Consider the following 15,682-nt stretch of genomic DNA (forward strand, 5'->3'; position numbering starts at 1 on the left):
TCATCACAATTAAAAGAACAAGTTTATTTCAACAGGGATTACATCTAAAAAGATCACCGTTTTTTTCTTCCAGATGAGCTCGGTGGGAATCACAGAAAATGTAAAGGGAGACATCAAGAAGTTTGAAATATGGTACAATGGCAGAGAGGAAGTTTACATCGTTCAGGTACAGGACATGAAATTGTGTTTAATTACATACAAAGCTAAACATATTAAAATGTTTCTATTGAACAAACGTGAGGCTGTTGTTGTATTGTATGCTGTGTTTTATAGGTGCCCTGTCAGCCTATGCATGTCCTGATTTTGCTGAGTTCGACATGTTCCTAGGTCAACATATTTTGGAAATAATAAAGGAAATGATACTGATGTACAAGCACCAAGTATTGATTGTAAGCCTAAACTTTACCAAAACTATAAAAGGATTCATCAAAACTAATTGGCTAATCACAATGTTGTTACAGGGTCAACGAAGATGTTGACCTAGGACCACATCAAACTCAGCAAAATCAGGTTCTGCGTCAGCGTTTATCGTCCGATCTCTATTGTATTTTCTGAAAGCACCATGTTGTTCCATCTATTAGCCATGAGAGGGAACTGTTGTCCCACCGCAGAAAGATTCCCATTGTTATAACCTGTCCTAAATTTTCTGTCAGGCCCCTTCGATGGAAGTGAAGAACACGTGGGTGTCAGAGATCCGCAAAGTCTTAACAAGCCAGCTGGAAGCCTGCCGAGGTATTTCTGAGCAAACCTACCTAAATCCTCCCTTCACACAAACTGCTAAAAAAACTTGTTACAAACTACCCTGAAGAAAGCTTGATTCGTCCACCACGTACAGCCAGAATTAATTGTGAATTCACAATGACAACCTAAAACAACCCCATCTCCCTAACTTTTCTTTTTGCATACAAATATTAACACAGCTCTTCTCGGAGCTTGGAAACACCTAAAGAGAGAACTGTGCTGTGATGTGGGTCTGTCGGATGACGTGATGTTATCTCGAGTTTTTAGTTTTCACGGTTGTTATTAAAGGCACTGAATCAACATCAAAGACCAAACCAATCCTGGAGGTGTTTTGTTTTCTGTGTGAATAAAGTATGTATGACCTTTGTGACCCCTCTCTCTCTCTCTCTCTCTCTCTCTCTCTCTCTCTCTCTCTCTCTCTTTCTCTTTGTCTCACACACGTTGGCATAGAAGCAAGTCAACTCCATCAGAAGATTACAGAGAACATCTACCATGCTCCTATGAGGTATTTTACAGCCGTTCTTTTAATTAGCTTTTATGTAACTGGCCCCAATGTGATGTTTAGTGAATGTAATGTAAAGCATCTCCCCATGTTTACACAAGTGTTGAGCAATCATTGTACTTGAGTAATCGTGGGAGTAGTTCTTCACATTAATGTTTGACACCCAGAAAGTTTTAATAGATAATTGTAGATACTGGACAGCATATCGTTTTGCTCTAATACTGTAATACTGTACCAAAATGTCTGTACTCAGTTGCTTTATTTTCACAGCTGTCTGCATCTAATAAGAGTAAAAGCAAATTGCTCTTTGTTTGTAGATGCAGACATATGAATATTTACTTGGATATAATAGTGTGTTTGTGACTCACCCTTCTGATTAATGATGTACTAAGCACACGATCTGTCTTTATTTAGTTTTCTACAAACTGCAATGCTGTTTTATTGAAATTAGGCTAATCTGTTTGCTTGATCTAACGTAAGAATTTTCAAATCCTTATTAATATTGAACTATTGTTGTGTATTCAAATGCAGTTTGTGTTTTTAACGTCATACAAACATCAAAGGTTCTTGTTCAGAAATCATTCTGATATGCTGATTTGCTGCTTAGGAAGCATTTCTTATTATTATCAGTGTTGAAATTTGTGTGCTTTATATTTTTGTGGAATCTTTTTTTTTTTCGGGATTCGCTGAAGAAAAGAAAGTTCAGAAGAGATTTATTTGAAATAAAATGATTTTATATCTTCAATGCAACTTTTGACCAATTGATTGCATCCTGAATAAAATTATTCATTTAAAAAAAAAAACAGTTGGACAGTAGTGCATACACTTTTTTACTTTGACTGCAAATTGCTTGAGCTCTCTTTTTGTGTGAGGCCACTCTATTCATGCATACAAATATTCTTGTGACATTTCCATCTGTGTTGTTTTTTTTTTACTGTTTACTGTCGCGTTCTGCTGACTTTGCTTTTATTGACAGAAATATGCGGAAAACGGCTCTGCGGCAGTCTGACTCCTCCAGTCCTGAAACAGGCTACAGGCGAGGTGATGCAGGTCCAAATATGCGTCAGAAACGAGGTGAGAGCCCTTATAAATCTCCTATAAAGCCTGCCGTTTTTCTTACCAACCAATCAAGCAGAAGTATTCGTCCTTCAGAGCCTGCAGCGGTCAACAGGCACTATTAGTTTCACTATTTATCACAGAGTGTTGTCTGTCGTCTTTTCCCCTACCTACTTTTTAACCGTTTAGTGCATTTTCCTTAATTAGGCCATTATCTCTAATCTCTGCTGTAATAGCTGTAAAATTGCCAACGGGTAATTGGTTACTGGTAAACACTTCAAAGCTCTATCCCCCTTGGCAAGGTATTTTAAGATGAAGCTCCGTTATAATGCTGAGCATATTGAGTCGTCGGTCTGACCTGGACTGCTCTTGTGGAGGTGGTTTGGGGTAAATATCGCTCGCTTCGGTCTTACTGTCGTGTCAGGTTGCAGATTCTGAGTGAGTAAAGGATTGTGACAGGTGTTTAGTTCCTCTGAGGATAGAAGTCCTCTCTGTGCTGACCCAGCGCCCCTGACAAACCCAGCCTGGAGGCAGAGGATTACGAGTCGCTGACCTGAGCTGGAGATGTTTTACACTTCTAAACATGTCTCACCTTAGTCTTTGATGCCTCCGACGCATCCATTACGGTATAGATATATATATATATTTTTTTTTTCAAAGACCGCTGCCATTGCAATTTCTGAAGAGCATAATATAACAAAATTCAGATATTGCATGATGTATTCACACAGATTCCTGTACGTTTTAAGAAGTACTGTTTATTGGCTATAAATCCTTAAAATCTAAGTATAAAAGATTGAATTTAAAGACGAAGAGAGTTTTTTTTGTTTTTAATAATTTGAAAAGATTAGTTTTAATAATTTGAAATATTAATACAATTTAAACTGTTAAATTTAGCTTTTTTCTGTCATGACAATGCTAAATCTTCATTCATATAATGATTTTATTTAAAAAATGTTTGTAATATATTCAATCGCTGATCAAAAAGTAGTATTATTATTATTATTATAATTATTATTATTATCAATGTAAATATAATCAAACAAATAGTTGTGCTGCTTAATATTTTTACAGAAACCATGCTACATTTTTTAGGATTTTTTTGATGAACAGAGAGATCAAAAGAATAAATAATAAATGTCTTTAATCATTTTAAGCCCAGTGTTATTGTTCAGTGATTTTTTTTTATATGTCAAATATGTGTCTTCTGCTGTATTTTTGTATACAGTATGACATGAGTCTTGTTTTGTTTAAAAATAACATCCAGTGTCACCTGAAGAGGGTAATACAATGAAAACAGTATAATTGGGCTGCTCCGTCACAGACAAAAATTTTCCCTGCTGGTCACCTCACCCTCCACCATTTTCTACCTGCCGCTTTAACCGCAGCCCTGTCCTCCTCTCCTCTTCTAGCTGACGCTTCTGCCAGTCTTGGCTCGGAGCGATCTGCTCTCGCTAGAAAGCGCTTCACCTTACAGGGCCTGTCAAACCGCAGGTCTCTCCCCGCAGGTAACGGCACAGCATCATGACTCGTCTCTGTTCGGACTCATCCATCATCTCATCCTAGCGCGTGCCTGTTTTCCCTTTTGTTAAAATTCATTGTCATCACTCTGTCAGTCCTCTCCGAGTTCACTTCACTTTTTTTCCGACGCAAGTGACTTCTGAAAGAAACCTGGGACCCCCAAGAGCTTTGTCATCGCAGAACATTTGAATTCTCTGAGGAATCTGAATTGTGTGCAAAGCAGGTCAGCCTTCGCTGAAGACAACAAACGAACCGAGACACTTCAAGTTCAAGCAAACGTCATAGTGTAGTGTTACACTGAGCTTACACTATTCTCTCGACGTTTTCAAAACAGCATTGGCATTTTCCAGGAGAATGTTCACCAGATTCATAGGTGCTATTAACTTGAATTGCCTAAAGGCCAAAGTGAGGCTAACAAATGTATTTCAGTGTTTTAGCATCTATCCATTTATCCATTTATCCATCCATTTATCCATCCATCCATTTATCCATCCATCCATTTATCCATCCATCCATCTATCTATCTATCTATCTATCTATCTATCTATCTATCTATCTATCTATCTATCTATCTATCTATCTATCTATCTGTCTGTCTCCCTATCTGTCTGTCTGTCATCTATCTGTCTGTCTGTCATCTATCTATCTATCTATCTATCTATCTATCTATCTATCTATCTATCTATCTATCTATCTATCTATCTATCTATCTATCTATCTATCTGTCATCTATCTGTCTGTCATCTATCTGTCATCTATCTGTCTGTCTGTCATCTATCTATCTATCTATCTATCTATCTATCATCATCTATCTATCTATCTATATCTATCTATCTATCTATCTATCTATCTATCTATCTATCTATCTATCTGTCATCTATCTGTCTGTCTGTCATCTATCTATCTATCTATCTATCTATCTATCTATCTATCTATCTATCTATCTATCTATCTATCTATCTATCTATCTATCTATCTATCTATCTATATCTATCTATCTATCTATCTATCTATCTATCTATCTATCTATCTATCTATCATCTATCTATCTGTCTGTCATCTATCTATCTATCTATCTATCTATCTATCTATCTATCTATCTATCTATCTATCTATCTATCTATCTATCTATCTATCTGTCATCTATCTATCTATCTATCTATCTATCTATCTATCTATCTATCTATCTATCTATCTATCTATCTATCTATCTATCTATCTATCTATCTATCTATCTATCTATCTATCTATCTGTCTGTCTGTCATCTATCTATCTATCTGTCTGTCTGTCTGTCTGTCTGTCTGTCTGTCTGTCTATTCATTTGTCTTTCTTCTTTAGATGACTTACTATCATCACTTAATCAGCTCCCATATAGGTTTGAACTCTATATGGGCACTATTGCCAGCCAATTTCACAGCTTGATTCTGCTTTCTTATTAACCACACTAACTACTAACCCACCCCTGCCTTTCACTTCAGAACCTGCACCTAAGGAGACAGAGGTCACACGCCGCTTTTCTTTAGCCTCAACTGTCAGCTCTGCCTCTGCACCGCGCAATAAAGGTACAAAAACTGCTTGCACTTTTAATTTGGTGCAGGATCACCTCTAAGCATGTTTCTAAAATGTATTAGAAGGGTAAAAAGACATAAAACCCCTGCAAGCAAGACAACAAAATAGAGCAATACTATTATAATATCATCGTGCGATGTTTGCTTGCTGCATTTTTTAGCATGCCTGATAAAACCAGTTCTGTGGTCAACAAGGTAACAAAGTATTTTCAATTTTCACCACATTTTCAATAAAATAAATCAATTAAGAGGAGTAGTTTAAAAGTTATCTTCTCCTTTTATTATCAGTATTGATGTTTTATTCGTATGTACAATACAGTATATAATACAGTAACAAAGTCTTTGAAAGATGTCTTTGATAAGTCTTTTAATGCATGCATGTTGGACTAAAATATTAATTTTTTAAAATAATAAATTGTACTGGCCCCAAAGCTAAAGTAGTGGACCTGCAAGTGTTCAAAATTGCCCCCCGTCACTCCAAATGTAGTCGCTGTTCAGCTCTACCGATACTACAGTAACTGAATGTCCTGCTCCACAAGAGGCCTGTCTGGGCCTGTCCTGGAAGTCCTGTAGTGCACATTACACCTGGGAATTTTACAGAGACTGTCATTGTTCAAGTTTTTCATATTTTACTTTGAACCTTTGACATCCCAAGCTTCTTCGTTACAGCTCATATGAAATCAAACTGTGCACTTCACAGCAAATGAATCCCCTAAAAACATGAAGGGACAGCTGCATTGAATAATAAATACTGACTTGATAAGCTGACATTTGGGATGTGGCGTGACATTTAGCAGTGTAGCCCTGCTGCACAGCTCTGGGAATGTAAATGAGGATTTAGATGCACATGAGCCTTTTGTTTCTTGCGGCCCCATTATTCTCTTTTATTGTAATGAAACTGCAGGGGAATAATGAAAGATTATTGTGATAATTAATCTTGGATGGATAGGTTGAGAGATTGTGATAGATGAGCTGGACTTCCTTGCTAAAAGAAATGCATGTTTGTGCTTAGTTCCTCTCTCGTCTAGCCTTAAGAGCAAGAGGCATCAGATCAAGAGCGACCCTACACCGTTTGGCTATGAAGGTACCACATGGACAGCACGACCTGCTGCATGTTGAGCATAGTTCTTGTAAGATGTTTGTGGGTTTGTTTTTAATTCATTTATGGATTATAAAAAGTGGCCAGATAATTTGTATACACATTTTGCATGATTGTATTATTATATAATTAATGATAATTCTATATTTAGTTTATTATTAATAAAATGTAAAAAAATCAAACAAATTATTATGAATTCACTTATATTTATTTCTGAAATGATTTAGTAAATATAATTTTTTATTTGCATTTATTAGCAGGGCTCAACACAAAAATATAAGATTAGTAAATTAATTATAAATAAATTAATAATGTAATATTTATCTTTAAATGCATTTATTTAGCAAGTGTTTAGTGTTTAACAATAGCAATAATTGTATTATTATTGTTGTTATTGTTATTAAAATTGTATAAAAACATGCTATATAAAATGTATTTAACATGCTATCATTTATTTAATAATATTTTAATAATAAATTATTTATCAAATATTACTTCTTTATTATATATACATACCAATGCTTAAAATATATTTTAAATTAAATTATTTTTCTTAAATATGTTTACATCCATTAGTTTAGCAAGTGTTTTATTATTATCATTAATAACAACATATTTTTATATTATATTATTATTAAAAATACATTTTATAAACACTTTTTCATTTGAAAAACTTTTCATACTTATTTTTTTCTATTTGAATATATATTTTGAAATGCTATCAGACTACCAGATTTCATTTGATGCTTGTTTTTTGTATGCGTTTTGTGCATTGTGGTGTTGGTGGTTTTCATCTTATCTTAAGCATGTATCTTCCTCTAAATCGTGTTTCCTTCCCTCTGCCTTCTGTATATGAGCTGTGCCTTGTTTTATCACGTTCAGATAAGGCTGTGTAGATTTCAGCTGCTGCAAGTGACGTCCTGTGGTTATTTTTTCTGTTACTGATTCATGCATGCTAATGCGAGGTTCCGTTTCACCTGCAATGCTGTCATTAAAGAGGTCATGTTTGATAAGACAGTGAATTTCCTCACAGACACCGTGCGAGGTGCACTTCCCGCTGAGAGCAAAAGTAAAGGTACTGCCAGTACCAAGCCCGCTGTGCCAAGGTCTGCGTCTCAACCAGGTAATCATGTGAAAAGAGGCAGTGATATGCCAATCATATTGGGTTCTCGCGGGTGTTTTCGTCTATTTTCATTCCTCATTCGATGTCTGACGGTGACAGAATCCGTCAGAGTTATTTTCATTGAGTGCTTCAACGTCTTGTCTTCCTTTCACAGAAGATTTTTCTGGCAAACTCGAGCACTAGACTATTCCCTGAGCATCGTCTCTCATAAGGTTTTTACTGAATGATGTTAACTCGTGTGTACTGTTTTCCAGGATGGAGTCAAAGGCGTCTGCCATCGATGGACGCTGAGGATTTTGAGACCATTCCATCAAGTGCTGAAGAGCTCTCCATTTCCTCAGATGGAGAAGATGAAGGGCAGAACAAAAACGTATGTGTTTGGTTCTAAAATATCCATGTTTTATTCATTCCATTGAAAGTTTGTATGACTTTCTTTCTTCTGTGGAATGATAATTATTTATAGCTTTATTTTTATTAACATGTATCTGTAAAGAACTTTTAATTATTGTTTTTCATTCATTAAATACTTTCATAGAAGATTATGTTTCACTGTGGTTTCAGCGAGAATATAGAAATTGTGCAGTTTTAACAGTTTGTAAAGATATTTTGAAAAATGTCTCAAGATCCACCATCATTTAGACGTAATAATTAAAAAAAAAAAAAAAAATATATATATATATATAATTTTTAAAAGTCTTTAACACTTTATATGTGTATTTTATGTGTATTTAAAACACACACATTATATATACAGTATATGTAATGTGTGTGTTTTAAATACACATAAAATACACATATAAAGTGTTAAAGACTTTTAAAAATTATAAAATTATAAAAATTAAAATTAAAAATAAATTAAAAATAAAAATTTAAAATTAAAATATTATTATATTATATTTTTAAGAATACTGATATTTATACAGTTTAAACCATTTAGAAAAAGTAATACATTTAATTCTTTTTCAGACCTAATTCCTATAATTTAAACATTTTAAAAATTATTACAAAAAAATGTCAGAAAAAAAAGATTAAATATATAATGACAGAATTTTCACTTTTGGTTAAAATGTCCCATTCAGGTAAGAAACTAACAAGAGATTTGACCGATTTTAATGGGAGCTCAGATAAAACTAAGGTTCTAGCAATGTTTCACAATTAACACAAAAAGGAGGTCAGATTATCTTAGACTCTTAAACACCCAGAGGAGTTTATTTGTTTAATCCTTCTGCTTGATGCATGAGGAGAGGAGATCTTCTTCAGTAAAGAGGCTTAATAACAGCTGCGAAGCGCAAAGTCAGTCAGGACCTATTTAACAGCAGCCAGAGGGACTTAAACGTCACATACAAGGTTCCTACCACCAGAGGGCATCATTAAATAAACAACAGATAAAATTTCTATTGACTAAACACACACACACACACACACACACACACACACACATCCCTGATTGTATCTAACTTTCCTACCAATTTCTTCCCAGTTCCACGTAAAGCCTTCCAAAAATGGTGCCATGACCCTGAAGTAAATCATGTTTTTTTTTCTTGTTTTTTTTAAGGGGGATAATGATCGCTATCAGGTGCAGCTGACGTATGAGTCAGGTACCGCTCAGGAACTTTCCGTCGAAGCAGGAGATTTAGTACAGTTCCTAGAAGCGTCGGAGAACGGCCACTGGTAAGTCCCCATCCAGATACTGTATATTCAGAGGCCATCACTAAAAACCTGACCTGAAACTCGCTCTTTCTTTTGAGATATCCGTTATTGTTGTTTTTGTTTTTATGTTATATGTCCCACAATTTTTAAATACGAGTTTCAATTAAACATGATTAGAATCAGTTATTTTGTTGATTTGTTTTTCAACCAATTCATTCTCTAAAAAAGGCATTGTATTGGACAGCTTAGAAATTGGGTTAATAATGTGATTTGTTTCTTGTGTCACTTTTTTTATTTATTCAAAAACAAATTAAACATGTAATGAATTGAATTCACCTCTTTTATAATGAGCCTGTTTTCAAGTTCTGCATTAAAATAATTTTTTTGTCAGGGTGATACAGCTGTCCTGATGTCATACTGAAGATAAAAGGGCATATTAAAATAACAGTTTTCTTGATTTTTTAATGATAATTTTCACTCTTGAAGAAAACCTCATTAGGTAGTCGGGCATAATAATGTATTATTCCTCAGGAATGAATGTTTTACCAAAACTGCTTTACTGCTTATTAATATTTGGAAAAACCCAAAGGCAAGTATTGCAATCAACATGCAGAAATGAAAAAAAAAAAAGAAATATTAAAAAGAAAATGATAACACAATTAAGACCAACAAAAATCCCTTAAGATATAATTTGACCTATAAGATATATTTGATCAATAACATGATATTTATTAATTAATAATTCATAATATTTGTTGATTTGTCTTAAAATATACATTTAAAAATATGCAAAATAATTTTTTTTGCATTATATATGTGTGTACTGTGTGTAATATATTTATATATATATGACACACAAAATATTTACATGTATTTGCATTTATATATTTATATAAATAAGTATATTTAATATAAGTATTTTTTTCTTTAATATATACATGCGTGTGTGTTTATATATGCATAATAAATATACACATACACACAAATATACACTTTTGTTTTTTTATTCTTCTTTTTCTTTTTCTTTTTTTCCACCATGGCCACTCTCTTTTTTTAGTCAGTTGTCTCCAAAAGCCAAGCTGGAAAAGAGTTTTCACAGAGGTCTAATGCACCTCCTTTTGGTGCTGAATACCACCTAATCTGCACTTAGTAACATTTTTAAAATGAAATGAAAAGCCAGCAGTATGCTGAAGTATCTCATACATATTTAATCTTGGAAACTGTCTCCAGTCATTTTCAGCGCTTGAGTTTCTGCTTTGTAAAGTGTTTCAAAGTTTTCTTTGCTCACCAATCAACCCCCTCAAACCCTTCATAAGAAGTTTTGAAGCTTTCATGGATGTGGATGTTTTGACATTGTGCAGAGCCGAGCTAAAGTTTAGGTATAGCTGGCTTCACATCTTGAGCCACCGGATGCTTTGGAGTTTGCTCAGTTATTTCAGGAGTATATGTGTATATATATATATATGTATATATATATATATATATATATATATATATATATATATATACACACACAGTCAGGAAACTGGTTGTTTGTTCTTTATTTTTTAATTTTTTTAATTAATTTTTAAATTTTTTGCATTGATACCGATCACAAATATCACAATTGTAAACAACAGTTTAACCAATAAACCTCAAAATGTTACCATGCAAAAACCTGTTTAACTTTCACAGTGCTCAAAATTGTTCACTTGCAAATGTACTGTGTTCCCCGAGAAACTTCGTCGTTTGTTAACTCTTCTCTTAAAATCTTTTAAATAGCGTAGCCTCCCACTTTATCTTCATCACCCATTTTGGAAACGTGGAAAATATTATGTGAAAAAACTGAAGTTTTGCAAGCACATGCTAAAGTGTCTCCAGCGAATGCAAAGTTTAGCAAGGAAATGTAATAGTTTTGTGGAAGAAAAAAATTTGCGAACAAATGCAATGTTTTTGCAATGTTCTGCAAGTGAACTCAGTAGCATAGAATTATAAATGTAATTTTTCCTCTCATCTAATTTCTCCCATTACGATGTCCCCAGGTGCTCCATGACAAGTGAATAAAACTTACTTGCATTAATGTAGCTAAACCCGTAACTACGGTGGCCTATGGTGCACAACACAACATTTACAGAGCCAAAACATTTTCAAAATACAATGGAAGTGAGCCACAGAAATGCTCCTGACCACAAGAGGGCAGTGTCATCCTTTAAAAAACAAGATTTTACATTGAATCATTTTGCAGACGCGTTTTTTAAAATATATATTTAAGTTAATAGATTAGTTTGTTTGGACACTATTATCCTCCAATTCCATAGCAATTTTTTATGCATTTCAGTAGCATTGCATCTTAATTTTGTTGTTTTGAAGGGTTTTTTTTAGTTTAGTATATTGTTTCGCGTTTCGGGCGACCACATGTAATACTGTGCAATCTCAAGCAGTCAGCCGATCGCACTGAACCCTTGTTGAGCTCCAGGTTCACGCTGCCGTTGAAGGTGAAAACTGTCTCTCATGTTCTAGGCTAGTCAAGAACCTTAGAACTCAGAAGACAGGACTGGTGCCGCCCACTGTCCTGCAGTCCACAGCAGAGGGAGTAGACCTTTACAATAACTCTGGTACCTCACACCAATCCCAGGACGAGTAGAAGAAGGGCATGACTGACATCCTCACTCTGGACCGATGGTCACCATTAAATTCATTCATAGCTATTGGACAACATGCACCGCTAGCTGTCGTGCATCTACATTAGATGACGATGCACTTTGACCTCTGATGTCACTCAGTCCCTTCTCACTCAATCACATACCGTACCTCACATGTGAATGCGCACAAGACACCGTCGTGAGATCAGCCGGCTGTAATGTGAGATCAAGGGCAGCAGACGGGCGAGACTGACAGAAGCACCTGTTTGCGCAGTCTGCTTTTTAAGAGGCGTGCATGACATCACCTCCACAGGCATGCATTTCATTCCATGAAAACTTGGCGTGCTCACAATGCCACTTTTGGTCTTGTTTGTCTGGTTTTCTCAAACTCTTGCTCTCCTACAATAACAAGGTGCTGCGTGTTCCTTTAAAGCTTTGACTAAGTGCAGAGACGGCTCCGGACTCAACTATAAGGATTTTTGCATTGCTGGAGTTTTACATATACAACAGACGTGCATACAAAATATTACTACAATTCAAATGATTTTTCCAGTTTTATTATGTTACCATGTGTCATCACTCCTGAAGTGTTTAATTTTTGGTTGAGTCTTCGTTATAACGATTCTTGAGAAATCATGTTAATAATGAAAACCCTGAAATAAATAAAATCAAAAAACAGCATTTATTTCAAAATATCTTATGTAATAATGCACATTTTAATGGATTCTTATTAAATAAAAATATTAATTTATGCAAAAAAGGCAGCAGTGTAATGTATACGACTATAATATTGATGCATACATATATTTTTGAATAATAATGTGCGTATATATATATGTATATATATATACACACACACACACACACACACACACACACACACAATATTATATTTTATGTCTGATAGGGGAAAAAACATTTCAATATATTTCTATATTATAAATAATTGCTGTATAATTCCATTTACAATTCCTATTGATTTTCCCATTTTTAGTATCGTATTTAGAAAAATATGAAAAAATATATACACTACATATAAATACCCTCTATGTTTTCTTTACAAAAAATATTTTTATTGCTTCAACCTTAACATTAATCCTTATTGTTGAGCCCTGCAGCTGTTTGGAGCTGAATATACTATTGTGTTTGTATGCTTTTCATGTTGCGCTTCACGCTTCTCCACCTGTGCCTACTGGCAGAAACAAAACACCCTCATCCCGTTTAAAAAGACGTAAAGCACAGGAATAACTCTGAAGGTTTGCGTCTTAGTCATTTCTGTTTTCTTTTCGTTTGTACGGATCCTGTCCTTGCTGTGATTGAGAGCTGCTGCAAGGTCTGGTTGTTTTGCCACCCGTTTCATCGATGGAAAGAAAAACTGTATATGACGTCACTCATCTTCTCGTTCTCTGCTTTTTAGATATTTTCAGTGACCTCTGCAGCGCTGCCCTCACCGACACAGAGGAGGCAGACGACAGCGCCGGGCCTCGTCCCGCTCAGGACGGCACATTTGCATGCTGAACGTGCCGTGATGTGTCCTTTCCGTAGCGCCGCGCTTATACGCCGTACTCGACAGCTCCGTATCTTTTGTAATACTCCACAGTCATCTCTCCGCTGAGGGAACGGGTGAACTGACGGTTCAGAATGGATTCCAGTCATTTCTGGCCTTCTCCAGCGCTGACATAACATTGACAACATTCTGTAACCGTGAGTCAGAAATTCAGCATGCAGCCTTCGTTCTTTGGCTCTGCTGTGCCTTAGCAGCAAACGCAGGGGCATTCGAAAAGAAATATTCAGATCTCTGTGAACGCCGGACGCTAATGTCTCCACCAAGGCTGCCATTTCAAAACACTGAGAAGAGACTTTTCGGACTTTTTCTGTCCTGCTGAAAATTTCACTGAAATGCTATATCGGGATAGTTCAGCCAGAAACGATCATTTACTGACTCTTTAACGTCTATGAAGTTATTTCTTCAAGAAATAGTCACTGACTTCCGTAGTATTTTTTCCCCAGTACCATGTAAGTCAATGGCTACCAGCAACTGTTTTCATTTTTGGGTGAACTGTCCCTTTAAATATACTTGATCGTTTTGTTGTTTATTGCTTGTTTGCTTATGAGACTGTCGGTCGGAAACACAGCACTTTTGATGAATTGATATTCTTTAATGTAATGTACAATATTTATACTCTCTTTTATATTCTGACATGAAAGTTGTACAAGCCATCTGTAAAGCTTCTTTCCTCCGCTGTTTGTAAAGCTGAAGATCTTTAATCCTCTTCAAATATTTGCCTCTACTTGATATATTAATATCTACCGTGATCTGGTTGTACATAAATAATCTCAAAACGTAGTTAAAATGTGGGATATTTACTCTGGAGATGTTTTGTATGTATTTCAGAAAATATGATTGCTGTAGCATAAATATTCCAGCTGTACTGTAAAAGCATCTGATACTGTTATTTTTACAGTATTGCTCATGAATGTTGTCGGTTTGTGCTGAAATGAATACAGAAATCAGATGTACTGTATCCTTCCTGCTTTGACATGAAGAACTGGATGACAGTGAATGTAGTAATGATGCCAAAAGTTATCTAATAACCGCCAACATCCACATATGATTGCAATTGCTTTCTGATAGTTTCTTAAATGTAAATATCGAAGCACAAATATTTGATATCGAATGCCGATGTGATTCTTGCTAGTATAATCATTCTGTTCATATATATATGTGAATATTTTGCTTTTCACAGCTTCCTCACGGACGATATCCCAGCTGATGTGTATATGCATTAAATAACTGTACATTTACAAATGCGTACTGAAATACATTCATTATAAAACAATGTCTGTGACTGTACATATGGAGACTGTTCACGTAGTGGAAATGTCACGAAGATGTTATGGGATCTTTAAAATGCTCTTCGTGGAATATTTTTCGAAAAACCTTCAGGTCGTAATTATAAGCTTTTTAAGAGATTGCGTGACACCAAAGTGTGCATCTAGGAGGAGGACGAAAACGAGAGACGAGAGAGAGAGGGCCAGGCGAGATTCGCTGGGCTTTGTTCTACAGAGGGTGTCTTTCAAACTCCTCAAAACTCCTGAGGGGGCGGCAGGAGAGTAAAGCAGACGAGAAGGAAAGAGAGTGGAGAGAGCAGGACACAAAGACACAGAGAGATGTGACAAGCACTGAAACTGAATTTTAAAAAAGTGCACTGCCTTCACTTTGTCCTTGGGTTTGGCTTCAGGTGTCTAAAGATTTTGAAGACACCTGGCAGTCTATTTATCATGAGTCGTTGCCTCCCAAAAGCAGAAAGAAGGAGACTTCTGTCAGCAGGAAAGGGGCTGCTCTTTTGGAAAAACAGAGGGCAGACTGAGTCTCATTGCTCGGGTTGAATGGAAGTTAATGGGGCGACGTCACTTCAGGACAGTGCAGGATGATGGGTTTTTATAACAGGACAGGAGTGTTCAGATTTAGGATCTGAATCGATGAGAAGGACAGAAACTACATTTCGTAACTGAATCATACATTCACATACATTCACAATGTAGTAGTTGCTACCGTAATAACCCATAATAAATTATAATGGGTTTTTCAAGAGTAGAAGTATAAGTTCTATATAAAATGTGACCCTGGACCACTGAGGTCACACAGGGGTCAAAATAAGATTTTTCTTTTATGTAAAAAATATATAATAATTTTTTGTATATTTCCTTCTATATAAAAACCTAATTTTGGATTAGCAATATGACTTCATTTGGACAAACTAAGGTTATTTTCTCAATATTCTGATTTTTGTTTTGTT

General features: G+C 35.3%; 1 protein-coding gene across 12 annotated transcripts in view; it reads left to right on the forward strand.

The window, feature by feature from the left end:
• The window catches only part of mcf2l2 (MCF.2 cell line derived transforming sequence-like 2), a 60,389-nt gene extending 45,667 nt beyond the window's left edge, over window positions 1-14,722 (forward strand). For 3 of the 12 annotated variants that reach the window (XM_043251279.1, XM_043251281.1, XM_043251282.1), the window contains exons 23-34: window positions 74-166; window positions 654-732; window positions 1,192-1,246; window positions 2,220-2,317; window positions 3,712-3,807; window positions 5,300-5,383; window positions 6,402-6,473; window positions 7,522-7,611; window positions 7,866-7,981; window positions 9,167-9,282; window positions 11,761-11,855; window positions 13,300-14,722. In XM_043251279.1, the coding sequence (XP_043107214.1) occupies window positions 74-166; window positions 654-732; window positions 1,192-1,246; window positions 2,220-2,317; window positions 3,712-3,807; window positions 5,300-5,383; window positions 6,402-6,473; window positions 7,522-7,611; window positions 7,866-7,981; window positions 9,167-9,282; window positions 11,761-11,855; window positions 13,300-13,400 (1,095 nt within the window). In that variant the 3' untranslated portion in view covers window positions 13,401-14,722. Of the gene's footprint in view, window positions 1-73; window positions 167-653; window positions 733-1,191; window positions 1,247-2,219; window positions 2,318-3,711; window positions 3,808-5,299; window positions 5,384-6,401; window positions 6,520-7,521; window positions 7,612-7,865; window positions 7,982-9,166; window positions 9,283-11,760; window positions 11,856-13,299 lie in introns of those variants that run through there. The other 9 variants (XM_043251280.1, XM_043251283.1, XM_043251286.1 and 6 more) reach the window with 9 other exon arrangements.
• Window positions 14,723-15,682: the final 960 nt, after the last annotated feature.

The sequence above is a fragment of the Puntigrus tetrazona genome, chromosome 11 (assembly GCF_018831695.1).
Source record: "Puntigrus tetrazona isolate hp1 chromosome 11, ASM1883169v1, whole genome shotgun sequence".
Taxonomy (NCBI): Eukaryota; Metazoa; Chordata; class Actinopteri; order Cypriniformes; family Cyprinidae; genus Puntigrus; species Puntigrus tetrazona.